Genomic DNA, 26,272 nt, shown 5'->3' with positions numbered 1-26,272 from the left:
TGATTCTTTCTAAATCAAAGAAAAGATGACACAGATATATTGAAGAAACTGCATGTCCATTTGTCTCACAATCTTCTTTGACAGCTATACCGTAAGAAGGTAAGAACCCTGAGCACTTCGCAATACCAGAATTAAGAATCATTTATGGAGAAATGGATCACCACTGCCTGGGAACTCTCTAATAGCAGGCTCCCTGTCAGAGGAGGAAGCCTAAGGGATAGCAGAGTGTTAATAGCAGAGGGACCCTGAGGTAATTCCTTCCACCTCTAGGTAACAGAAAAGTGTGTCACTATCACCTAATGGAGAACGAACAAGTGCATCTGACTCCACTCCATTGCCAAGAGGACACTGGCCATCAGAACTGATGTTATTGCTATTCCACATCCTGCTCTGAAACCTGGCTTCTGTCCAACAAACAGTATATAAAATACTACTGGTGTAGGCCTGACATTACCATCTCAGTATCTTTCTTAGAAAAGTGAATTTACAGAGAAGGCATCAAATAAAATATTGACATTGTCAGCTTCTATTTTTTTTCAGTGGTATTAATGTCCTGCTTTTAAATTGCCAGATACAAAAACTGACATGCCTAATACTGCAAAAGCACATAAACTAGCCCCTACAGTAATGAGGCAAACAGAGATACACTTATATATCTTCCCCAATTTTATAAATCTGTAAAATTAATTTATTCATCAAAATTCAGAATGAATCCTTTGTTCATTTATAGTACTTAGTTTAAAAAATTCAGTAGCAGTAATAACTGAGGACAGATCTTACGCACTTTACAAATGTTAAAGCTTCAAAACACATCGCTTTCGATGAGTTATAAATAGCATGGGGTAAAATTTTCTAACTATTGATTTTCAGTGAGACTTGGTGCTTGAATCACTTTCAAAAACAGAATTTCAGTGTTTCTGAAAGCCTCATCTGTAATTTGTGTTCTCATACTGTGAAAACAGATCCATCTGCCAAGTTATCCAAGTAGTAACCATGGTCTTTACTTGATACTGAAACCATCTGCAAGTTCTCTGATACAAGAGCAGCAGACCTAAACAGAAAAGAGGACAAGCATCCTTCTGAAGTGCTTAAATTATGCACAAGACATCTAACACAGACCCTGCTGGAAAGACCAGTTTAGTAACTTGCATCATTATTGCCACAGCTCTGGGTATCATTTTCGTTGGTGAACAGTAAACAGTACCCTTCTGATAAACACATACAGAACAGAAAATTGCTTAGACTGAAGTCATAACTTGCCATGACACATCCCTAAAGTAAACAAAACACTTCCGTCATAAGTTTATTTTAGAAAGACTTCAACCCACAATAAAGGTTGTGACAATCATAAAAAAATGAGAGTATACTAGTAAATTCTGATAAGAAAAAAATTGGTATGTCTACTTTGCTTTCCACGCAGAGGCATTCAAAATTCATTCCCTCTTACCCTTCAACACTAAGTAACGTTATACAGTGATTTCTGTAAAAGGTAGCACAACTGAGAAGGCTCACTTTCTTATCTTACTTCACCTGCCCAAATATATTTCTCCAGGTAAGGAGCACTACTGATAGAAAACTGAAGTTGGAGAGCAATCATACCTTTATATGCTCCAAAACGGCTGTTGCAACATTTGTATGAAGATCAATGAGCCTCTTCTTTTCCAGAAGTTCTGGAAGAGAGCTGAAGAGATTAAATACAAACTAACCTGCTGAGTTGCACAGTTAGTTGAATTGTGTATTGTATACAGTCGGTACAAAAAATTTTATAGAATCATAGAACAGTTTGGGTTGGAAGTGACCTCTAAAGATTATTAAAATCTAAAATTATAGAATATAGTAGGATTGGAACTAAAAAATTACAAAGTATAAATGTAATGATTCTCATAACAGAAGGATGTTATCCACATGTAATGTAGTAAAACAGGTTTTTACCTTGACTAGCAAAAAACACACATAATGTGGGTAATTTAATATTCCTATTGAAAGCTTGTGATTAACAACAGATATATGCCCTGCTTACCTAAACAAATAATCTACTTAGAATTATGGCTTATATAATCAACATTATAATCAATGATCAATAATCAAATTATATGTACCATGTCTGATACATATAAACATGTCAATATCTGCCAAATAATAATATCTGTGAAATAATATCAAATTATGTCAAATAATTATCAAATAAAATAAAATAATATCTGTCAAATAAACACAGAACATCTGGATGTCCTGGAATTTGTTACAGGTGCTTCTGCATAGAACACAATTCTCTATGCAGGATTCATGACTGAAATATTTTCTTTTGTGAAATGGGAAACTGAATGGTTAAGTTTACTTTGTAGAAAATTTGTAACTTAAGGTGTTGTGATCTACATGATTTTCATTGCTGGCACTTTGGCATCACATGTATAAAAGACTGCTCAGGGTCTATATACTTTCACAGCCAAAAGCACCCTGGACAGTCAGTGTCTTACTCAGTTTAATAATAAGCGGATGAGAGGCACTTAATGACATTGACTGCATGTCCTGAAGAACCATGCAGTTAAATAACCATACTTTCCTTCCTCCTTTAAGCAATTATAAAATCAATGTTACCTATGATGATTGGCCATTAATGACCTTATAGCTGGAAGGTGATTAGTACTGCCTTTGTAAAGGACTGCATTTAAAAAAAAGAAAGAAAGGAAAAAACCCAGGAGATTCTCTATGTTAGAACCTCTTTTTTTAATTACTAATAGATATTCCAAAGTTTTCTAGAAATTGTAAAGCCTAAGACAACTCTGAAGGGTATCTTCTTCCTCCTAGCAGATGGACAATGAAACAGCAAAGCCTAGTCTAATTCTTCCAGCAGAAACATGCCTAAATGGAAGATCTTAATGGTACTTGGACTTCTTGGCATACTCCTAAAGATTAGAGCCGAAACACTGCAATAGGACAGTTTACTGTGTTATACACTTTTCTGAAGGGGGATGAGATTTTCCTTAATAAAGTCAGATTACAGAAAACAGTCATATTGAACAGTATGCTAATTGAACAGTAAAACTTCCTGATGAAGCTTTAGTCATATGATTTTTTTTTTTTTTGCTATCAGTTTAAAGCTTTTGATGCTTGTCACTTTCATACCTTGCTTCCTTAACCTGAAAACCAGCATCTTGAGACGTACAAAACTTCAACGCTTTATAGGGGGAGCTTGGAAACATCTGCTCGCTTTTTTGAAACTGTCTGATCCATCACGTATCCTTTGTAATTCCAATCAAATTCTAACCAAGGCATAGCATACAAAACAACTTTTGAAACTCACAAAGAGACAACTAACTAATGCAGACACATGCTGGATTTCACAGGACGCTGGGCATATCACCCCATCTATCCTCGGAATAATCATTCCTTCTTCCTTCTGATTGGGGTCTTAGCGAAAGGCAGCAAACTGAACATCTCCCTTCTCCAAGGCATCAGTGGAATGAAAAACAGATTTACAATGAAGAGCAATTCTAAATCTCAGACTTTCAGTGTCATCCATGGTGGCTAGGTCTCCAAAAGCAGGAGAGTAAATTTTCCATGCAAAGTTCTTAATGACTATAATCTTGCCAACAGATGTTACAGTAACTACATTCATCAATATGTAATTAATTGCACACCCTGCAAAGCAAGAAGATGCTTCAGGAAGTGGATTTCACTAACAATTTTTTTAAGGAAGGAATGCAGAAGTAGGTAGTTGGGTTTTTCTCGTGGAAGAGTGTAAGCAAATCTATGATGCATCTAGATTATTCAGCTTGGCTGAGGAAACGCTCCAAAGCCATGTGTAGAGGGCTCACACACACATGCTGTGGAAGTTACATGTGCAAGTACTTGTCTAGGACACTGCATTAAACTTTACCAGAATTATAAAGCATTTAAACTCTATTATTGAGCTGAATAGCCTACTTTTTAAGCTATTTATTTCAAAGGATATTAAAAGTAAAATGACAGAAAGAATTAGAAATGTTTCCCAATTAATTAAACAATAATGCATTATTGATTACTTACCTGACAGCTGAAGTTAGCTTAGCTGTATTATCAGAAAGCATACTTATTGCTCCTTCATCCTCCCCTTCTATACCCTGGGTTTTGGGGAAGGGTTTGGAAAGAGGAATAAAAATAGTCATAATAAATACAAAGATCACACATGCAAATAGTCAGTACATTTAGAACCTATTTTCTCATAATGGTATTTATGTCTGCATTGTGTTTTACAGTTATTATAGAAGTATATAAATGTAATGCCAATAAATGCAACAAATTGAACCTTCTCATGAAATACGGTACTTCTAGTCCTACTTTGAATATTGTATTATGCCTAAAATTCAGCATGTGCTGATAATTTTTGTGTGTGGGGGTGATGGAGTGGGCTAAGCATCTCTACAAGTCCTATTATGCTTTACATAAAGCACATACAGGTGAAAAAACTTACCATGATACTTTTAAGTCTTTTGACTTCATCTTCTTGGGCTCTGTAGGATTCCAGCTCTTGCTGAACAGACTCAGCTACCTCTGGAAAAGGACTAATGCAATACTCTGCATTAGGCTCAGTCAAATCAACAAATTGAAACAGTAGAACCAGACAGGTTGCGTAATCAAGACGATCAGGAAAACGTTTTCAGAGATATCAATACACAAATCATGCAGCAGTATCAAATCAGTGAAAAGAATGACATCTTACTGTAGGTTTACTTAAACTAAGATATATTCACTGCTTTCAAAATTTTTACATAATTTTGATAAGAACAATTTTGTCCTCTGTAACAAAAAGCTAATATACAATTAATATGGACAATGAATATTGACAATGATCATTCCTTAAAAAAAAAAACCCTTGAAAAATATTTTCTAAGAAGCTTAAAAATAGAACTACTATAATATGAAGAATACTTAGAATTTATATTGACTAAATGAATATAAACTCTGTACCTATGCAGCTTACCTGCCCTTATGCTTTTGCCAGAATTTATCAGATGCAGTTAAATCATAGGACTTCTTATTTTTTTTCTTAGGCCTAGCACCTGCTGGAGAACTTTCCATTCCTGTTGATTCTTCCAAGTTAACTCTATTCAAATGGAAATCCTAAAAAAAGACGAATCCTATGTAAATATTTGACAGTTTTTAGTTATTTAATCAGTCTTTTATATTCAACCCATGATCTTCTAGAATATTTTCTAAAAAAATATTAAGACAGCTATTTATTAGAATTTCATAAGAGGGCAGGAAACAGTTTACTAACTAACTAGATAATAACAGCAGCAATATAAGAACTCCAAAATTACTCATACTAATTGAAAAAACACCAAACAAAGCAACAAATATTAAGCAAAGACATCTGATTGTCTCACATGCAAGCAATCTTCTGATACTGAACTCTGTTTTCTGTACAGAAAATAAATTATTTAGCAATAATTGAGCTCTAACAACTGACCAAAACTTTAAAGTAACAAAAGTTTCTGTGTTGCAGACAAAAGATGTTTCTAAGGCTGAATTTCACTTACACAACTACAGCAAATGTATCAAAGCTGCAAGGAAGCTCATGACATCAGCAACAGGAATATCTACTGTGAGGACTATTTAGCGACACCTTCACAGCTCTTTCCCTATTTTTTTAAACACTAGTGAAATAGTGAGTGCATGATAAAGCAACAGTTTGCAACAAAGCTGCTATTTCTCCATATAGCTTGTCCTCCTCCACAGATGCGTGAACCTAGAAACTACATCTTTTTGCTAGATGACACAGTTATTCTCATGTAATATGGCAGCACACTGCTCCCTGTATGTCTTCTGGTTCTTTCCCCCATTGCTTTTGCCAAGGACATCTCTGTAGTATACATATTCTCTCTGGTTTTCAGCAAAGATTAACAAGTACTCCACTTGCTGACTTTATTCTAACCCTTTTCAAGAATATTTAAAATTTCAAAGGTGCTCTTTGCTTGGCAAATAATTATAATGAGAGTCAAATCTTCAACTATATAGAATCTGCCGTGAATCTTTTAGAATAAATAGTTTTTCCAGAAATAAAACTCCACTTTGTTATGTTCATTACAGCATACAGAACTAGATCACTGTAAGTGAAATCGTCAAATAAAATTTTAAAATGTTTCTAGGTATCCCTTGGCAGAGTTCACACTTAAAATTAAATACTATAAATGATCCATGCCAGAATAGAAACAAAACCAAGTAGCTACTCAAAGGAAGCACCTGCAGTCAATGAGCACAAACCTCATCTTACAAGATGTGTTTAATGTTTCAGCAAAAAAAGAGCATTTTTCAAGTACACATGTTCAATAAAAACTTAAAGGAAAAAAATCATTTGATTGCAAATTCAGCTATAAGTTTTAATGGAGATCTATGTTTTGGCTCAATTTAACTCACCAGTGACCTCAGTTTCCAAGTTAGTTTTGGCATTTACAAGTTTTACCAAAATGATTCTTACTGATTAGTAGAAACTCCTTTCACCTCCCCATTTTGTCTTTATAAGGCTTTCTATCCATGCCTCCCATTTTTCTGTATCCACACCTGAAAGGTTTTTTTATTCAGAAATGGGAATCTCTTCATACAAGCCTGTTTATGTGTAGAAACACCAACATTATAATTTAAACCAATGCAGCACACAACTTTGTGGCTGGGTTAGCATTTAGTTCAACACCCCACAGAATTCCTGACTATTGTAACAGAGCTTAAATGAAAAGCAATTTATTTGAAAGTACAGTTTACATAATCATCACATTGGTAACACTTTCATGGTTACAATTTATGGCCTTTTAAAAGGCTACTGAGGTTATTTCATGAAATACTATGCTTAGTACATGAAGAACCTGGCATGCTTGCCTTTAAGGTGTATAACTTGACTGGTTTTCAAATTAAACTTTTGCCCTTGACAGGGAATCACAGGCCACTTGGTTACAATTTCACTAGACAAATTCATAATCCTATCAACTCAGGCAAAAATTAGAGGCAACATGCAACATTTAACAAGTTGTTCCAGAGAAAATACTGAAGCCTGATGCAGTACAGATAAATATCCAACAATCCTCAAATCATTCTTCTAGTGTTATTCTAATACCCCTCCATATTTGTAGCACTAGTTGTCCTCAGCTTCCACTACATCTTTGATCCCTCTCCATCTTGATGTACCTAAGTCCTAGGTGTGCCTGAGGCCTGAGGCCACCCAACACTACCTTCTCTACCTAGCAGCTGAGTAGGAGGCAAGTACATGGAACTCTGATGTATTTACTATCTAGTAAGTGAGGATTTGCTGATTAAATGGTTGGCAGGTAAAAACCAAAATAAGTGTAGACCTTGTGCAATAGCATTTACACCTGTAAAAAATTCTAATTTGGGTTTCCATCCCCTACTCTTTCACTGATTTTCAAAAGAAACCTGTAGAAATTCAGTACTTCTATTTGCAAGCCTCTAGCCAGTTCAACAGTTATTGGAGAAAATACAGTGCAAACCGTGTTTTTTTCATATATGCCTTTCCTAAAGAAACCAAGTAAAAAATTGTTTATTTGTAAAAAGCACCCTTAAGTTTAAGAGGAAGGGACTTTTCACAAGGAATGAGTTACATAAAATAGAATTTATAACTGTCCTAAAATATCCCATTAGTGCTAAAATATTTTCTTCATAGCAATGCAAGTCTCTGGACAACACTGTATGTATGACTATACAGTTCACGACCAACTTTGTATACAAACACATATGTGCATGTGCATATTTTACATATTCCTCTAACAGTCTCAATAATAAAACCAAAATATTTCTCAAAGCTAGATACTGAAATAATTTGCATGACTAACTCTACAGTATAAAAAAGCCTTCGGATAGTAATTCTTACTCATATTATCTTCTATTATTTACTCCGTAACTATATATGAAATGCATAAATCTTAGGTAAATAGTATTTGCTTTCATTCAAGTACATTTCTACTACTGGTTTTATAAAATAAACTTGAGGAAATAAAAGTGGTTTAAGGCTATCTGAATTTCCAAAAAATTACTAAAAAAAATCTATTTTAGATTCCTCACAGTAGGGTCATATACCACTTGCTATCTCTATATTGAACACCTACACCACCTTGTGGAGAAAAACAGAAATAGGTATTTTTAGAAATTCAAACTAATACTAAAATAGGTTTAAAAACTCATTAAAAGCATTTGTTTTTCAAAACTGAATTGCACTTACTGGAGTTTGGAGTTTACATAACATAAAAGATCATGAACTACTGAAGAAAAAGCTAGGATTGCTGAATTACCTATCTTTTGATAATATCAAGATTTCAACTTTTTAACCATTTTAGAAGTTATTGCTAAATAAACCTTCTAGAGAAAATCTTCCAAATTGTTTTTTACTAAACAACTTCCAAATAAAACAGACAAAACAGATTTTGGATTAAGAGAGAATCTGGTATTAAGTTTAACAACAAACTGAGTGAAAAAAGTTTTGGTAACAAAATCAGATTTATTCTTACCAGAACATCATGCACTAAAGCTTGGTATGTCCAAGTATGATGTAGAGGAGTTGCTAAATCTATGTTTCTGTCAACAAGGACTAATAGGGGCCTTTGGAAGCTGAAAAGATGACACTGTATTAGTACTTCTTTAAACATGTTTAGAACACCCCAGTAACATCCTGAGTGATATCAGCCACCTTCTACATCATATGTCAAGTTAAAAGCCAGACTGCCTACTTCAGAGTTCCTCCAGCCTTCCCCAAAGCATCTGGGGCTGATCACTGCTAGAAATTCCATGAATCACTGTCTTAGTAATGATAAAAAGATTCTTTTATTTTATACTAAGTGAAATTACCAATGCATCAATATTGAGCAGAAGTTAAAACACTAAACAGTAACTAGCCTTTTAGGTATTAACTAGTATCTCTTTGTGTGGGTACACATTTGAGTTCCAAACAACTGTTTGAGTGGGTAGTATTTGACCTTAATCCCCATTATGAAACTCAAATATAAAATATCTCTCTCAAGGTTTTTAATTTAATTTTTCTCTTTGCTAGTATATGAAGTCCATAAAGAAAAATTATAAACTTCTGAGATGCGTTGTGGTAATTCCATCAATACTCAACTGTGTGGAAAAAGAATGCAGACACGCCTAAATGTCCTGGGTTATGGTTACATGAAAAATTTATAGTGAAGATAGGAAGGCTGTGAATTGACAAAACATTATTGCAACCATTTCCCTTAAGCACATTAACCCTACTGTAAATGTGATGGTTAAATTACAGTGTATTTGAACAGAGTAAAAGCATGTTAATTCCATGCTCTGGATTTCCTCACAGTAAGTATTTTCACGTAAATATATAATCTCAAGAGCCTTAAGTCACCTGATTCTGAAAACCAAACTAAAGATCTGAAGCTATTTACCTGGTTAAAGGTTCCCATGTTTCCCTTTCCTTGCATTTTGATTTTCTGAGGGTAATGATGCTATACTATCAGGAAAACAAGCCACCCCTCTGAAGGAAAATCAGTGGTTACAATTCAGTTCCCATGAAAATGAGGGAACTGGTATTTCACAGCTATTGTCTCTCCTAATACCTTTCAATCTCATTCTATTTTGACACCCTTGATGTTTTTTGTGTCTTTTATCCAAGTTCTGCTCTTAATTTGAGATAAAAATATGATGACTATTTTATATCCATTTAGGAGATCATAACTGTTTCCTTCAGCTACAGTCTTCCCAATACATCTCCTCACCTTTTCATGTGCAGTGTAAACTCCTGTAATACACTTTCCTAAGGCAGCCTGTGGAGTATTCAACTATCTGGAGGCAACAGTATACACGGGAGGCAAGCATCCACAATGTCTCTTCTCACCCCTCTTTCCCCTCAAAAGATTCAAATGGTCATGACTTAACAGTCCTTAACTATCTAATTATCCAAGTGGTAGGCCTTAAGCAGTCCTCCTCTGGTAGATACAGGGATCAGCTGAGAAACACTTGCTTTTGACATAACTACAACTGATAACAGTGCTCACAAGTGAGAAAACGGATATTTCTTTATTTTTAATGGACTAAAGGTTCCTAACAGATATGTTCAGCTATCCAACTACATATCGTGGTCCTGTAAAATGAGTATATTTGCAGGAGCTTGGTTCTTGCTGGGTTTAGAGGTTGAACAAAATTACCTGGTTCATTGAATAATTTTTGTCTCACTGTCCTAGGACTGCACACTTATTAGCTATAAAAGTTTTCAAACCAGTTATGCTAAGAGATTGGAAAACTCCCTTAGGAGTACATAAATTCTTTTAATATAGAATTTCAACCAAAATCCTGTAACTACAGTTTTCAGTACAGTGGTGACTTATCCTAATGAGATATTTCAGACAACTGAAATATGAAAAATAAAGATACATAGTTATTACTAATACCATACCTGAACTGGCCAGCTCCAAGTGTGTCACCTGTAAAAAGACTGTTTCTGGCATCTCTTAGGTTCTCTCTGAGCTTCTTATCTAATTTCTGAAGAGGGAAAAAACCAAAACAGCTTTTAACAAACCAATAGTTTCCTAACCTCTTTATATGATCAACATTTAAAGATTTATTGTGCTGGTTTTGTAGTTTATAAATGTCTTAGCTGCAGGAAGTCTAAGTCCACTGCACACAGGAAAGAAAGAAATCTCTTCTTTCCATTTTCTCCCTCCAGCATTTATATCTATGCCCAGGACTACACAGAAGACGTTCCCTTTATGTCCACTAATCTCCTCCCAGGCAATTAGCACCCTCTCCCTAAACACCCGAACAGAAAATACCAGTAGGAGGCACCAAGAGGGAACCACAGCAGAAGCAACAAATTGGGCTGTCAGACACTGCCACACTAAGTGTTTCATAAAAATGAGATTAGCCTCTATGAATGCATGCACACTGAATGCTTAGGTTTAATCAGTATTAAGGCTTCACTGACAAAGAAAGATGTGAGGAAGATAGAAGAAATTAAGCACAGTGACTCCTAATGAAGACAGTGCTGTAGAGATTTTTAATTGTGATTTAGTTTGGTAATTTCATCCCTACTTGATGATCAAGTTCACTGTCAGTTTAGTTTGATATAGTTAAAATGTCTTGTACTTAACGGCATTTCCCAGTAAGATATATAAAAATTTCTTACTAAGACACACAGAAAAACCCAGGCCAGAGGGCCACTTTTTAAACTGTGTTGATATAGCTTAATGGTTGTAATTATAATGCCTGTCAGAAAATCTTGATAAACTCTAGATTAGGAATGATTATTCATGTTTAAGTTTCTCATCAGCTGATTCCATAATATTACAATTTCTACAGTTGAGTTCCATGGAACTGAAATCAGAAAGGAAAACTAGTATATCTCTCCTTTCCAGTTTTACTTCCTTCATAAGGAAAAGGATACAATGACACTAGATCTCTGCCTAGTATTGAGAAAAGTAAACAAGCTGTTAGGAAAGTTTTAAAACACGATACTTGTTTAGAAAATATTTTCTTACCACCGCCACCATTTCAGCTGCAGTTCCTCTTGAGCATCTGATTATAGGAATAGCTCCTAATAAAAGATACATTGACTTCTACTTGCATTATAATTTTCAGATTATAGGTTAGTGTACTTTTCATAAAGCAAATTTTTTAGTAACATTCTGAGATCAAATTTTTCAAGTGAACAATACAAACTTGTATTAAATTTGTCTCTTGCAGTCTTTATTTATGAAACAAAAAATACTATACAGAAATATTAAATAAAGTTTTACAAAAGTAAGTGAATACCCCATACAGGAATTTATGAGAAGTATAGTGTACACTAGAAAGATAGCTAATGTACTGTGGAGGGAACTATCTCATACAGAAGCATTAAAACTTAGTTTCAAAAGGTTAGAAGTCCCTTGAAAACAGTAATAATAAGTACTATAACACCACAATATATCAGTTATAACTCACTGCAGGGTAATGTTATTTTCAAAAGCACATTTTCCATTGGCTTTCAGGTTTCAAAATCTTTAGCTATTGTTTCTCACTTACCTATATAAATAAGAAAATTCCAATACCATAGAGTTTAAGTGACTGAGTAAAAGAGATTTAATTTGCATCACACTAACACTTGAAGGAACTCAATAGGTCCAAGGGAACCTCTCTTGAACAGAATGCCCCATAGCGATCCCCAGCTCCCCTTGTAGGAATGCTATCTCAGACTGACTGACTTCAGCGAGAACTTAGATTGAATGTCATCACTATGAAAAATGTATGACCTAAGCAACAAGAAAACTCACAATAAAATAAGTAAATTGAATATATCTTCCTATTCTTTCAGTTATTTCAGTTAGATCTTTGCAGGGTTTGTATGAGGGGTTTTTTTTCTTCTTTTTCTGTGGTTTTTTTTTTTTGAGAGCTACAAATCCCAACTCTGGGAAGCACTACTGATCTTCATTACAAACTAGGATTTTGTAAAAACAGTGAATGCAAACCTTTGCATTTCAGTATTCTTCTCCCATTGATACTGATGACTAAGATACAACTCCCATGTAGGACAGCCTTTATTGTCTTTTGCAATAAAGTATAGCAAGAAGTTGAGCAAGATTTTTAACCCACCCTGCAAATTATTAAGACTTCTGTCACATATCTAATTCTGCCTTTAATTTGCTATATGAAATCACTAAATTTTTAGGTATATCATTGAATAGGGATCTTTTCTAAAAAGAAAACATATGGAAAATATGTTAGAATTTGAAAACTTACCAAGTGTAACAAAAAAACAGAAGAGACTATCCACAATAGTGTCCATTATAGTTTCCATTTCTGTGTCCGTTATATCTGGTCGGTTAATGGCTAAAAGAGTGTGGAAAAGAGTAAAGAACAGGGTTGAAGAAGTTTATGCCACTTTAACACTGAGAAAGAGATCCTCTTCTTACCTAATGGCTGTTAATAGCCAACAGCTTTTGTTGCAGAAGAGATCAAATCATGAAATGCTCCTCTTAGCACATCCATTAGTTCCCCCCCCCCTTTTTTTCTTTTTTTGAGCAAAAAAATGGGAGAACTTAATTATTGCTCACTGTATAAGGTCAAACACTACACAGTCTTTTCCAATTACCTCTGACAATGCATATTGTAACTTCTGGATTGTGTTAGTATTGAATTATTAAAAACTTCCTAGAAAATCACATTACAGAACAGAAATGGCCATTCATTTGGAAACCATTTTTCAGACGTAAAATCCTCAAGAATTACTTCTGTAATTTAGAGAGAATTACAGTATGCAGTTATCTATGTTTAAAGATTCTAAATCCCACCTCTTGTAATGGAGATTCCTTTTCTTTTTTCTTTTTTTAAATAAATTTACTGTCAGTCTCTAGGTTAGTGGTAATTCCAAAGTTCTAAATCATTTCACACTACAAAGATTTCCCTCACGTATTTAGGTCAGAACAAGAAACACGTAGCAACATTTCTATTAAATAATTAACACTGACAAGAATGTAACAGCCAACAGGAAACATCAAACCTAATCTTATCACAGGTCTGAAGTCAAGCACTACCTCAGGACTCATGCCATAAATCCCATCCTCTTTTGTTTTATTTTACCTTTAAAAATTTCTCACATAATTACCTGTCTTATACTCTTTCTTCAAAAATGAACGTCAAAGCTCTGAACATTAAGAAGCCTTCCATCCCAAATTTATGCATGGCCAGCCATAATCATTCTCTAACTTTAAAGGTGCTTTTTTTCCCCAGCTTTTGTCCTCTAAGAACTTTAGAGAGATGGATTATATTAGCAATTTCTATTAGCAGCTATACTTAGCAAGTCAAACTTTTTACTAGGCTGCTAGGATGACAGCAGCAATAGAAGCACCCCCCTCCTCAGTTTTTTTATTCTGAGTTCAAGTTTCTGAAATATCAGCCCCAAGAAAGGCAGACTGTTCCCAATATCTGTATTTTTCTGTAAATGACAAAGCTTTGAAATTAACTGGGGTTATCATTCTGTAGTTATCTCCAACTAATGGTCTCCCAGTTTACAAGGGGAAAACAATCTTATTTGTACTCCCTTGCCTTTCTCAATTTTAAAATTTAATTCCCTCCCTATTATTATGTTTAAGGTACTCATTTATAATGTTCCAGTAATCTGCATACTGTCAGTGCCTTCTAATTTTGTGTAACGTGCACATTTCATGAGCACATTCCTTTTTTTTGTACCATAGCAATCAACATAAACATTCAATATTACTGCACAAATATTCAAAATTACCTTTGAGAAACTCCATTAATAATCTTTCAGTAAAATGTTCTATCATGTTTTCTATATATACCTCTCTCTCCACTGTAACAAGTGTATTGGGGATGCATCTGCTTAGGTCTCCTACATTTTCTTGTTGTTTTACAAAATTGATCCAAATTTGGTAAAGAAGCATTCAAATAGCATCAAACAGGATGCCAGGAACATTGACTTTATACCAGTATTACCCATTTACTCTTCCTTCTACACAGTCACAGAAAAACAGAACCAAAGGGAGCCTGAGGGATTATCTAGTTAGTCCTCTTGTGCAAAGATGAGTTAAACCTATGTTATTTCTGTGTCTAAACCAATTCCCAAAGTCTCCCAGTCATGAAAATGACATAATGTTTATAGGTAATCTATTCTAATATTTCACTATCTTTAATGTTGGAAAGTGCTCCTAATACCTGACCAGAAACTTTCTTGTTGCAATTTAAGCTCATCACTTCTTGTCCATTACTACATGGACAGAGGGAATCCGTTATCTCCTTTCTGTCTGTGAAAGCCTTTTACATAATTGAAGAATGTTATTATGCTTATTTGTGCTGACATTACCTCTCTGTAAACGCGGTCATAAAGCCAGGAAATCAGGAAACTGAAAATTAACCTTTTTTGTTATATTTGTTCTTAGTTCACCCATTCAGCTACATGCGTGGCCACACATGGCAGTGCTGCTGCAAGAACAGCAGCCGTCTTTCACCACCGTCAGATTTACATTGATTTATGTAGATTATGAAACTATACAGAAACTGGCAGTTTCCTGCTAGGGTTACTCTCCAAAGGCAAAAAAGACTACTTCTCCTTCGCCCCTGCACTCCTACTGCCTGCCTGTGTCAGATCTAGAACTCACACAGTGAGATGGATTGGTTCAGTGCTCTAATGGAAAACTAATCACTCTCTATGGGAGATAAGATTTCTGTTCGATCAGCTTTTGGAAACAGCCCAGTTCTAGATAGGCTTAAACATAGTGTGAAACCACATGTCATGTGGCAAATTTCAGCAGCCCAGGAGAGGAAAACAAACCACATAGAAACTGACGGGTGCAAAACATTTTCAGTCATTTTAATCCAAATTCCTTGTTAGCTAACAGGAATCTTATGAGAGTTATTCAAGTATCTTTACATACACACAAAAACGTCACAAAACAATTATTACTAAAACTCTTAACAATGGGCTTTAGTAAAAAAAAAAAAAGTCTGCTTTTCCAACAAAAATGCCCTTCATTCTGACAATGGAATCAATCCCCAGGGTGAGACAGAACTCTGTATTACGGATCCAGTTTTAAAGAAAGGTACTAACTTTGGAAATTGGGCAAGAGAGGAAAAAAATCTCACTGCTAAATGTTAGGCATACAGAGACTTCTCATCTCTACCTGGTCACTAGTGAGTATTGTGTGTATCCAAATAAATCAGGAATTAACTCTGTGACACTGTGTGTGGACACTGTGACTACACTGAACTAATGAGGAGCTGCTGCTAAAAAAGGGCTATCTTGCCTCTGACTTCTACTGCTTCCCTTGCATTGGATTTGTAGATCACACAAATGAGCTGGTATTTTCTATGTAATCAGTTAACTGAACAGACACTCTGCAGCTCCAAGATTACTGGTTCTGATGTAAAAGGAGGAGAAGACTAGGGAAACTACAGCAGGGGCAGCAAGACAACCCCCCCTGTAATAGCTAGCCATTTGAGTAAGAGGGACAGGAGAGGTACAGTGATAGTTGTCTGTTGATTTAGCATATTGAATGAGTCAGGGGAGCACAAAAATCAGATCAAAGGAGGGAGGAAAACTGTGTGGACAACTATGACAACTAGTATATATGCTGACTGGAGCTATGTAGCACCATAGCTGTAGAGGCAACTGACCTAAGGCAGCCACTTGGTTTTCCTGCTAGGTTCCAAAACAGATCCAACAGAAGTCCCAAGAAAAGAAAAAAAGAGTTCCATGAGGCTGACTTCACTTGCAACTGAGACTTTACAAAGAAGCTGACATGCTTGGCTCACACGCTTGCAGAAGCAATCAGCATTTCTTATCTTCTAGAATGCCGCTTCCCAGTTTCTTCCCTGCGCTACTCCAGACTCTGATCCTAACCATCTCCCTTTGCACACCCCCACACATTTTCATGTCTTGAATAATAAAAGCGGGTACTGACTGGTCACTGTCTAGAAGACACAAGAAACTCTATCAGTTAAAATCATCTTTCTTGCTTTGCATTCTTTACAGTAACTTTCCAACTGACGATTCACACAGAAACAAAATACTTAATTCCTTAACGGCTGCAGAAGGCATTAGGACTAAGTAGTGGTGCCTAAACACAGCAGCCACCCACAGTGTCTATCTACATGTGTAAAAAATATGAAATTTTTCCTATATTATTCCATGTATAAAAAGCCCTACTATCCATATATGTCTATGCTGCAGTTTTGCTTTACTAAATTTGTTATTTAAAAATACATAATTATTTTTTGGTATTATAATAGCCGTGTAGTAAAGACGCTGAAATTAATATCTAAGAACTGCTTCCTTCATGACTTTAAACTATATATCTAACAGATTACCCTGAATTCTGAGCAGATCAAAGCAAAGTAAAATCATTGCTTGGTATTAGCTAAAACTTCAAAAGTAAATTTCAACTTTAAACATTCTGGTATAATTTTTATAGAAATTTTACTTACCACGATACGAAACAAGTTCTTTGTTTTGGTTACACAATACGAACATGTCATCTTCTAAAGTAATAAAATTAAGATATTGATCAAACACCTAGAAATCAAGGAATAATGGTCAGAACAGTCCAGAGTGAAGCATAAAAAAACCCCATCTGTGATTTATTGCTACTTCTTTTTGAACCTTTTACAGAACTACCTATTAAAAGAAAGAAATGCAAGAGACAACATATGAATTAAAAAGGCTGTGTAAGGATTGAGTGATAACACAAAACATCAGAGCACCTGAAAACTGCTAAAAGAGAACAGTCCAACTTCAAGTATTTCTGCAAACAAATTTTTAGAGGCCAATCATAACTGAAAAAACACATATGGAGGACATTATAATATTGTAAGTTTATTTTTTATTAATATAAAGGACTACAACATAAACAGTGCTGAGCTCTCAGGCAGGAGAGAGGAAAGAGGGCAATATCTACACAATGAGAGATTATATAGCTCATGAATTCTAATTTTTCGGTAACGTACCTGTACATTCAGGAAAAAAAATAAACGTCTCTACAGTATAAACGCTTAATGGGACATCACAACAGAAAAACAGATTTAAGAAAGTTAGTTCACAGTGCTACACAAATTTACTCCTGCTGAAGACCTACGGCTTAAACAATACTAGTAGTTTTCATTTCATTTCACAATAGTTTCTTTCTCTCATGCCAGTAGTAGTCCCTAATAGGAGTGAGAAAAAGTGAATGTATTTAAGTATATATGAAAAGAATTAGTTAATAATTTGCAGGTTTTGGTACAGGCATTCAACAAAAATAAGAGGGTACATACCCGACACCTGCCTTTAAATCATAAAGGTATAGGAGTGTACTGAATAACAGCGTGTATGTACGAAACATCCACCTCTACAGTACACTGCCTATTTAAAATGACAACTGCACTCATACTGCACTTTTCGTGTACTGAGGAGCTAAAAACCCCACCCCATTATATATGCACTGGATGCACTCATTGAACTGATGAGATCGGGAATACTCTGAAACCACTATATTTCCCCTCTTATTCCTTAGCACAAAGGTCTTGCAGCACTTGGACTTTTGACTAAGCTGAAGTATAGTACTAAGCTGCATTACTGAGATGACTGTAGATTCCCCTTTTTCCCCCCAGTAAATCTATGCCTGACATTGAATCTAGCTAATTTATTTTGTTCATGATTCAGTCAGAAAAGCTGTGTATGGCATTGAAGTGGCCACATAAGAATGCAATAACACCTGTAATGGTAGTATCTTTAACATTAGAGACTAGGGGGTTTTCTTACCTTAGCCACTTGAGTTACTGCATTAGCACCTATGGCAGCATTTGCAATATCTTCCAGCTTACTTCTCGAAATGGCAGAAATAAAATTTAAATAATAAGATTCATAAAGCTGGTTTCGAAGATCCTAAAAGGAAGGAAAACCACAACCTTTATCTTGAATAAGTACTAATATATTTCTGACTAATTAAAAAATGTTCTTACTTTTACTATGTGATGTTCCAATTATCCACAGCCAAACTAAATTTTTGGAAGTGCTTAGCTGTCTGTTCATACAGCCTGGTACGCAGTGTTTTGACTGCATAACTAGATATAACTAACCTAACACAGAACTGCAAAAAACAGAAAATGAAATTTAAGCTACCAGATAGCAACTATCACTCCACACCTGACCACTACCAAAAGTACCCTTTGCTCTTCTTCCTTCCATTGGTGAAGATGTCAACCTTCCATCAATTTCTCCCAGAGAATGTGAAAAACTGAAGTTAGCCTAGTCCAACTCCCTGGCTCAAAGCAGATTCAAATAGAGCAGGCAGCTCATGACTGTGTCCAGCCGAGTTTTGAACATGTCCAAGGATGGAGACTCCACAAACTCTCCAGGAAATCTGTTCCAGCACTCAGCCACCCTCATTAAAATAGCTTTTTCTTATGTTTAAATGGAATTGCCTATATTTCCATTTGTGCCTGCTGCCTCTTGTCTTTTCACTCCCAAAACTCTCTCTCCGAAAGACGGAAGACAAAGAAGTACCCTTCTACTTTCTGGGAAATTGAAGTTTTGCATGTAAAAATTTTGGGTAGTATTTTAATGACAAGTATGTGCTAATATATGAAAAATGCAAGCAAAGGTGTTCAGACATGCACAAGAACTAGATACAGAACAGTCACACTCCGGTGACTGCAGGATTACTTCACACGCTCTACCTCTATTGCCTCCACTCATTTGAAACATTAAGCATGCAAGTTACCTGGCACATTCTGTCAATATTTTCTTCTGTTGGCATTACAAAGTAAACAGCTGGAACATCTGGAATAGCATCCCGATCTGAATGCAAAAGCCTGAAAGGAAGAAAAACCACATCTCTAATGTGTTCCTCCTCTGATTTGTGTAAAATTATAGAAGTTAAATTAGTTATTTATTTATACAGACACATTTAATTTCCTACAATTTCTCCCTATATTTAGCTAGATTTTAGCAAGAATAAAACATGAAAAACTAGCAAAATCATATTTGTATAATTTTTGGCTGAATGTATTAATAGAAGTCTCCGAAGTTTATTCAAAGGTTGAGAAAAGGCTTCGCAAATCTTCAAAAATAAGATTAATCCATTCAGAGGAAGGTAAAATAATGCATCCACAAAGTTCATATACCAATTATTAACTATTGGCATGATAACAAAAAACCTGCATATCTCTACTATTAAACTTTCATTTCCTGCTCATTAAAACAAAGAGGGGCAAGGTGCTTACATGTTTCTCTCACATTTCTGATGATATGTCAACATGTTAAACTGTGTTTCCATTTCTACCCTTCACATAGTAAAAGTTAATAAACTTTTGAAAAAAATAACTGTGTCTTCAAGACCCTCCATGACTATTACCACAGCTAAGGAATGACAATGAACTAAATAAATGTAATCTGGAGAAAGAGAAATGGAAAATCTCTCAAAATAATACTTAAAAATTCCGTATTTTGATAAGAGACAATTAAAATCTATGTGCAAAAAGACAAGCAGAGAATATGCACAGTCCCATGAAACAGTTTGTGCCAAAATAATCTTAAGATATATGAATACAGAGGGAATTGTACAGACAGATTCCCCAAAACACCTATTGGATAATTCTTATTTTTGAGCAGGGGCCTCCTCTAGTTAGTAAGAAATCCTACTGAACAGTGTTTGGAATGACCTTTCCACTCCCTGATTCTGAATAGTACCACCTGATTTTAGAAACAAGTCAGGGTATAATCTTTATTTTAGTAGTTATTCATCAAATGATTTTCAATGTTTGGTTGTGATTTTGGGGGAATATTAAATAAAGTTCTTTTTAGAAAAAAAAAAAAAAAAAATCCTGATTTTTTTACTTACAGATGCAAAGTGATCCCCATATCTCTCAGCTCTTTCACTGACAGCAAAGGTGAGATTATATCTTGGCCAAATCTGTCATAAATGAGAACCTGAAATAGATACACATCTTTTTACAAAGTGGTGTAAAAAGTGGATACAGTAGAATACAGGATACAGTGGATACAGGAACTCAGGTTTAAGGAACTACTGTCCTAACCTGAGAAGTGCTAAACATTTACCAATTTATAATACATCATTAATTTGTCATGGACTTCCATCTGTGCTTACTAATACAAAAAAAAAAAAAAGGAATGAAAAGAAACTCAATGATAAAGGGAAATAAATTAATCACTTCCATCTCCTGAAAAGTGTCAGTCAAACAGGAATCTGATGTCAGAAATTTGTTATTGTAAGTGCAGAATTTCTCTGACTGCATTTGGGAGGAAACAAAAGGAGAAGCAGAGAGGAAAAAAAGGAAGTAACAAAAAAATCCACAAGAGAATGAAAAGACTTTGTAGCTTTGTAGCAGCAAAAACTTCTCACAATTTACTTACTTTTTAAAGCTAATAAAGGTAGCTTGAACTCAGTTGTCCTAAATTTAAGGCTATCAATAGTTCTTCCCTTTCTATGGGCTTCTTTCTGACTCTGTAAGTTCACCTGTAAGTGATGTACGTTTTTGCCAACAGGTATCAATGAGACCCAAGTATATTTCAAAAATGTCCTCCTCAGTTGCTCATTAAAATATTGCCTAAAGAATCAGTCATTGGGTCTTCAAGCAACCATTATCTCAAATATGTATTTTTTCTCAGCAATTCTGATATTCAATTCTGTATATTAATAACACACAGGAAAAGTTATTTTGTACAAGTTAAGAACATAGAGAAGATACTGGAGTTAGTTAAAATTTGAAAATCTGAACTGTTTTGAACACTATAAAATTCTCCTATTCCTGTTCAAATAGTTCTTACCTTCCATACTGGTTCTCCTGTACTGTTTTTAACAGGAGGAACATTGAAGTTCAGCATCCGTTTCAAAGCCACTGGAAAATAAAGCAGAATAACGCCTTACTCTCTTTACTCTTCAACAACAGACATTAAACACATTGCCAGGATTTTATTACATATTTCATATGAGAGGAAAACCGTCATAAAATATAAATGCAACAAGTCACATTTTCATTATTTTTATGCAGCTTTGACTGACAAGTGGCACACGTCAGCTAGAATTTATGGGCTCTGGAAGACACTGCAAAAGGAAAAGAAGTAAGTCCCAAAACATGAAGAAAGAATCTCTCTCCTTAGTTATATGGGCTAGATTGTGTTGCAGTTTGCCTTAAAAATAATTCCAGTATCTTTCTGAAGGTGCATTCTGTACAGTAGGAACCAGTTTGCTTTATTCCCCTGATCTGCTTTTCCTACCCACAGGAACAACAGTATACACACAAGCAAAAAATACCTTTTCACCTGACTAAAACTGATACACATTTTGAAACATTTTGAGAACTCACAGGAAGAAATTGCTGCTTTAAGGTGTATACACTTAATTGCAGCAATTTATACCCCTAATTTGCAGCAGGAAAACTCTCTGAAACAGGAATGCACTTTCATTTAACTTCCCATTCAACACAGTAACCAAAGCAGATTTCTTCACCTACCTCTAACTTATAAATCTATTTAGTAAGGACTCCTTTCTCATTTATCTGATTAAACAATACACTATGTGCCATTCTCCCATCTTTGACTAGAAGCAAAAGACTATTTGCATCAGTATAAGTTAGTGGCTATTCTCTTCAAACTCATAAACAAAATCATCACAAACCGTTGCAAAGAGGAAAAACTTTCAGAAATCAGGGCAATGTACACCAATTTGCTCATAAATGGAGAGCAAAGTAGAAATGGTTAACTTCTAACTCTTTGGCTGAATGTGGCTTGTGAGTGTACTCAGTGCAGTTCCCCTGGGGTTTACAGTATCACAGGACAGCTCAGGCTGGAAAGGACCTCAGGAGATCTCCAGTCCAACCTCCTTCTCAAGCAGTCAGCTGTGAGGCCAGGCCAGGCTGCTCAGGGATTTATCCAGTCAAGTCTCGAAAACTGTGGGATGGAAATACCACAACCACTCTGTGCAACCTGTGGCACTGACTGTCCTTGTGGTGAAAAAGTTTTTCCTTATATCCAGTTTGACTATCTTGTTTCAATTTATGCCTGTTTTTTCTCACCCTCCTGCCATACACCACCCCAAGGAGCCTGGCTCCATCTTCTCAGTGTCCTTCCCACAGGTATTGGGGAGCTGCTGTTAGGTCCCCTCGCAAAGCCACCTTTTCTCCATGCTGAACAAGCCCCAGTCCTGCAGCCTCACCTCACAGGGCAAGTACTCCAGCCCCTGACCATCTTGGTAGTCCTTCGCTGAACTCCCTTTAACTGACAAACACCTTTCCTGTACTGGTAGCCACAAACTGGACATGGTATCTAGATGTGGTCTCCTGGGGCTGAGTAACAGGGGGATAATCACTCCCCTCGATCTACTGGCTGTGCTCCTGTGAATATGGCTCAGGATGCTGCTATGTGGGGGCACACTGTGGGCTGATGTTCAGCTTGCTGTCCACTGAGAGCCCTCGCGGGCCTTTTTGGCAGAGCTGCTCTCCAGTCTGCCAGTCCCCTGCACCGTCGCCTGTACGTTACAAGGGGTTCCTTCTTTTCAGGTGCAGGAATTTACATTTGTTATTGTTGAATTTCATAAGCTCCCTGTTGGCCCATTCCTCTTGCCCATCTACATCCCTCTGAGTGGCAGCTCTGCCCTCGAGTATAGTAACCGATTCCCCTAGTTTGCTGTCACCTGCACACTTAATCAGAGTGCACTTTGACACTTCCTCCAGGTCACTGATGGAGATTTTAAACAGGACAGGTCACAGGACAGACCCATGCAATCTCCGGGTATAGTATATCTGATTAATTACAACCCTCTGAGCCTGACCATCCAACTGTTTTTTTACTTATTTAGTTGTCCATCCCTCCAGCCCATAACATCCTAACTTGGACCAAGAATACAATGTCAAAAGCCTTGCCGAAGTCCAGGTAAATTACGTACTCTGCTCTCCTGTTGCCTACAAATCCAGTCATTTTATCACTGAAGGCAATCAGGCTGGCCGGGCATGATTTACCACACATAAATCCATGCTTGCCTTCTCCTTCATGTGATGAGAAATATTTTCCAAGAGGATTCACTCCATGATTGACTCCAAAGTGACACAAAGGCCTAGGAGGATTTGTTGGTAAAGACTAAGGCAAAGAAGACATTAGGTACCTCAGCCTTAGATCTGTGTCCATCACCACTAAATGATCGACTCCATTTAGCAACGATCCAACGTTTTTCCTTAACCGTATTTTCACTACTACTGTCGCAGCAGAAGCTCTTCTCATTGCTCTTGACATCCACTGCAAGTCTCAACTCCAGTTGAACTTTGGCTTTCCTAACACCATCCATCCATGCCCAGGCAATGTTTCTAAAGTCCTCCTTCGCAGTCTGTCCCTGCCTCCTCCTCTTGTGTACTGCCTTTTCAAATCACATTACCAGCAGTGAAATTTGACCATGGGAGGAAGCAAGCTAGCAGTGAGTGCTGGGTCTCCCTGGAATCCAGCCTTCCACTTACTTAATTTTTATTTTTTTTTAAAAACCCTGGAGCAATCCTGAAAGCTGATTACAGACTGCTCCTGGAGCCTTCGCTCCCTCACTGCCAGTGACACCTTCCATACATTTCAGCCATAGGAGCAATTTTGTGTAAAGCTGCATGGTTATGTATTTTGGTACTACTGGATCTGAAGCAGCTGCTTTGTAGAGTTTACCATTTAAATTAAAACTTAGCATAAGCTCTCTACCAAGGAAGATAGCAACCAGACTAGTGATGTGCTGTGACAATCATGACAAACACTCAGCAAGTCACTGGGTTTCTTTTTTGTATTTATATTGCCACTTCATTTATGTTTAGGCTGAATACTCTCTGGGGCAATGATCAGGTTTTTACTGTGCTTGCACAATTATATGCTTTGACTGGTTATGAACCAGGATAAAGGTCACAACAGATGGTACACAGACATGGTAATACAAACACTACATGATAATAAATCTTTTCCTTTTTCTGAGTATCTTTTAGTTGTTCAATCTACTTCCTTGCAAATGACCTCCCCAATGAATGACAACATGGGTTCAGTGGTAAAGGTTGACTGAAATGATCAAGTAACAAGGTGAAGCACAACAGAAAAGAATAAAGCTGTACGGAATAACGGCTCAAAGACAGTGGGCTTTATCAGAAAGGTAGCAAAAAGAAGAAAAGTAAAGGTTTGCAAAGAAAGATCAAATAGCACTATTAATGGTAGATGGCCACAGGAATGAGAAAGTGGACTTCTAGTACAAAAAGAAGATGGAGAAAACAAGTAAATATTTAAGGTCCACACAGAAACTCAGAATGAGATTTTCAGGCAGATGATTTTAGACATTTCATGTTAAATAAATGGACCCAGAATCCTCTACACCACCAGAAAGATACTGCAGTTGTCAAGGAGAAGGTGACAAGATTACAGTTCAAACTACTGACAAAAACTTTGGCGAGCAAGGGAAGTAGAGGACTATGGAGTTGACATGCTCTACACTTTAGGGGTATGTTCAAATGGGTGGCTCAAGGCTCCACAAAACAGTGTCAAGACAGACAAGAAAGAGCCAATTATGAACTTGCAGTACTGTGTAAGGAAGGGCTGAATAACTAACCCTTTACCCACAGAAAAACTCCTGCATAATGACTTGTAGTTGTTAATCTCGTATTCCCAATTTCTTGAGGGTCAGTACACACGCTGAGGCCCCTGCATTGTCTTAACAGAAGCATCACAATAGAAGCTTTATTTTTGCACCATTAAACGAAACTTCCCATTGATCCTTACCATGGGCAGAAAGGAAGCTGAAACGGAGGGAGAGCACAACCCGCTCCCCACGGCCACGGGAGAAGAGCACCGCTCACGTCCCGGGCCCGCGCAAGCCCGTCCCCGGGGCCGATTTCCGCACCACGGCAGCACCTGCGGCCACGTCCCTTGGGCCTGGGCAGGGCGCACCCACGGCCCGGTGCCCCACAGAGGGGCCGGGCCCTCTCGGCAAGAGCTGCGGCCAGAGGCCCCGGGAGCCCCGCTCCCCCGGGCCCGCCGCTGCAGAGGCTGCTGAGCGGCGCCCCAGCTCCTCCGCCCCAGCGGCCGCCGGGGTACGAGGAGGGAGAAGGCCGCCGTCCCGTTGCCGGGAGACCCAAGCCGGGTGAGAGGGCGCGAATCCCCCAGCGGAGGCGAGGCGGCGCGGAGACGCCCGTATCCCGCCCCGGGGCCCCGCCGGGGGAAAGGCAGGAAGGAGCCGCCGGCTGCAGCGTGAGGCTGACCGTGCTCCCTCCCTCCCCCGAGCCCCGCGAAGGGCAGCTGCCGCGCCGCACGCCGGAGACCGCGGGAAGCCGCTTACCTGTCTGCTTCTCCCGGATACCGGCCGCCATTTTCCTGCCCCGCCAGCCCGGCCGCGGCGCGGCGCCCCGCCCACCGCCGCGTACGCAGCCGCTGGACGACGTGGCGGCCCGTACGGCGGCGGGAGGCGGGTCCCGGCCGCCCCTCCTCCGCCCCGGCCCGGGCGCCGCCAGCTGCCGTCCCCCGCCGCCTGCTCGGTCTGGGCGGCCCCGAGCCCCTCCGCCGGCGGCACAGCAGCTCTCCGCTCTCCCCGCCTCAGCGCGCCGCAGCGCGAGGGGAGGTGGTGTCTCCCACCCGGAGGCAGCCCCCGTTCGTGAGGGAGCTGATTAAGAAACCGCATCTTACGATTTAAGATTTGGGCCTGTGCTTTTCCCCAGCTGAGAACAACGGGACAGGCTGAGATCTTTCAGAGATTTAACAGTTTTTGCTGAATTTGCAAGAAGGGATAACCGAAACGATCACTGGAAAAGAGCTTAAAAGGCACAA

At 37.6% G+C, this 26,272-nt stretch overlaps 1 protein-coding gene across 1 annotated transcript in view; it reads right to left on the bottom strand.

Moving 5' to 3' along the window:
* Positions 1-25,886, bottom strand: part of SCFD1 (sec1 family domain containing 1) — a 56,395-nt gene extending 30,509 nt beyond the window's left edge. The window contains exons 1-14 of the mRNA XM_075503067.1: positions 25,788-25,886; positions 21,272-21,342; positions 20,325-20,413; positions 19,206-19,296; positions 18,245-18,367; positions 16,933-17,020; positions 12,730-12,819; positions 11,490-11,545; positions 10,409-10,494; positions 8,496-8,595; positions 4,964-5,103; positions 4,454-4,544; positions 4,030-4,103; positions 1,600-1,681 (exon numbers count right to left, since the gene is read on the bottom strand). Of these exons, the coding sequence (XP_075359182.1) occupies positions 1,600-1,681; positions 4,030-4,103; positions 4,454-4,544; positions 4,964-5,103; positions 8,496-8,595; positions 10,409-10,494; positions 11,490-11,545; positions 12,730-12,819; positions 16,933-17,020; positions 18,245-18,367; positions 19,206-19,296; positions 20,325-20,413; positions 21,272-21,342; positions 25,788-25,818 (1,212 nt within the window). The 5' untranslated portion in view covers positions 25,819-25,886. The remainder of the gene's footprint in view (positions 1-1,599; positions 1,682-4,029; positions 4,104-4,453; positions 4,545-4,963; positions 5,104-8,495; positions 8,596-10,408; positions 10,495-11,489; positions 11,546-12,729; positions 12,820-16,932; positions 17,021-18,244; positions 18,368-19,205; positions 19,297-20,324; positions 20,414-21,271; positions 21,343-25,787) is intronic.
* Positions 25,887-26,272: the final 386 nt, after the last annotated feature.

This window comes from Mycteria americana, chromosome 5 (genome assembly GCF_035582795.1).
Source record: "Mycteria americana isolate JAX WOST 10 ecotype Jacksonville Zoo and Gardens chromosome 5, USCA_MyAme_1.0, whole genome shotgun sequence".
Classification (NCBI taxonomy): Eukaryota; Metazoa; Chordata; class Aves; order Ciconiiformes; family Ciconiidae; genus Mycteria; species Mycteria americana.
The sequence above is the reverse complement of the archived record's forward strand: the minus strand, read 5'-3'. Positions and strand labels throughout refer to the sequence as shown.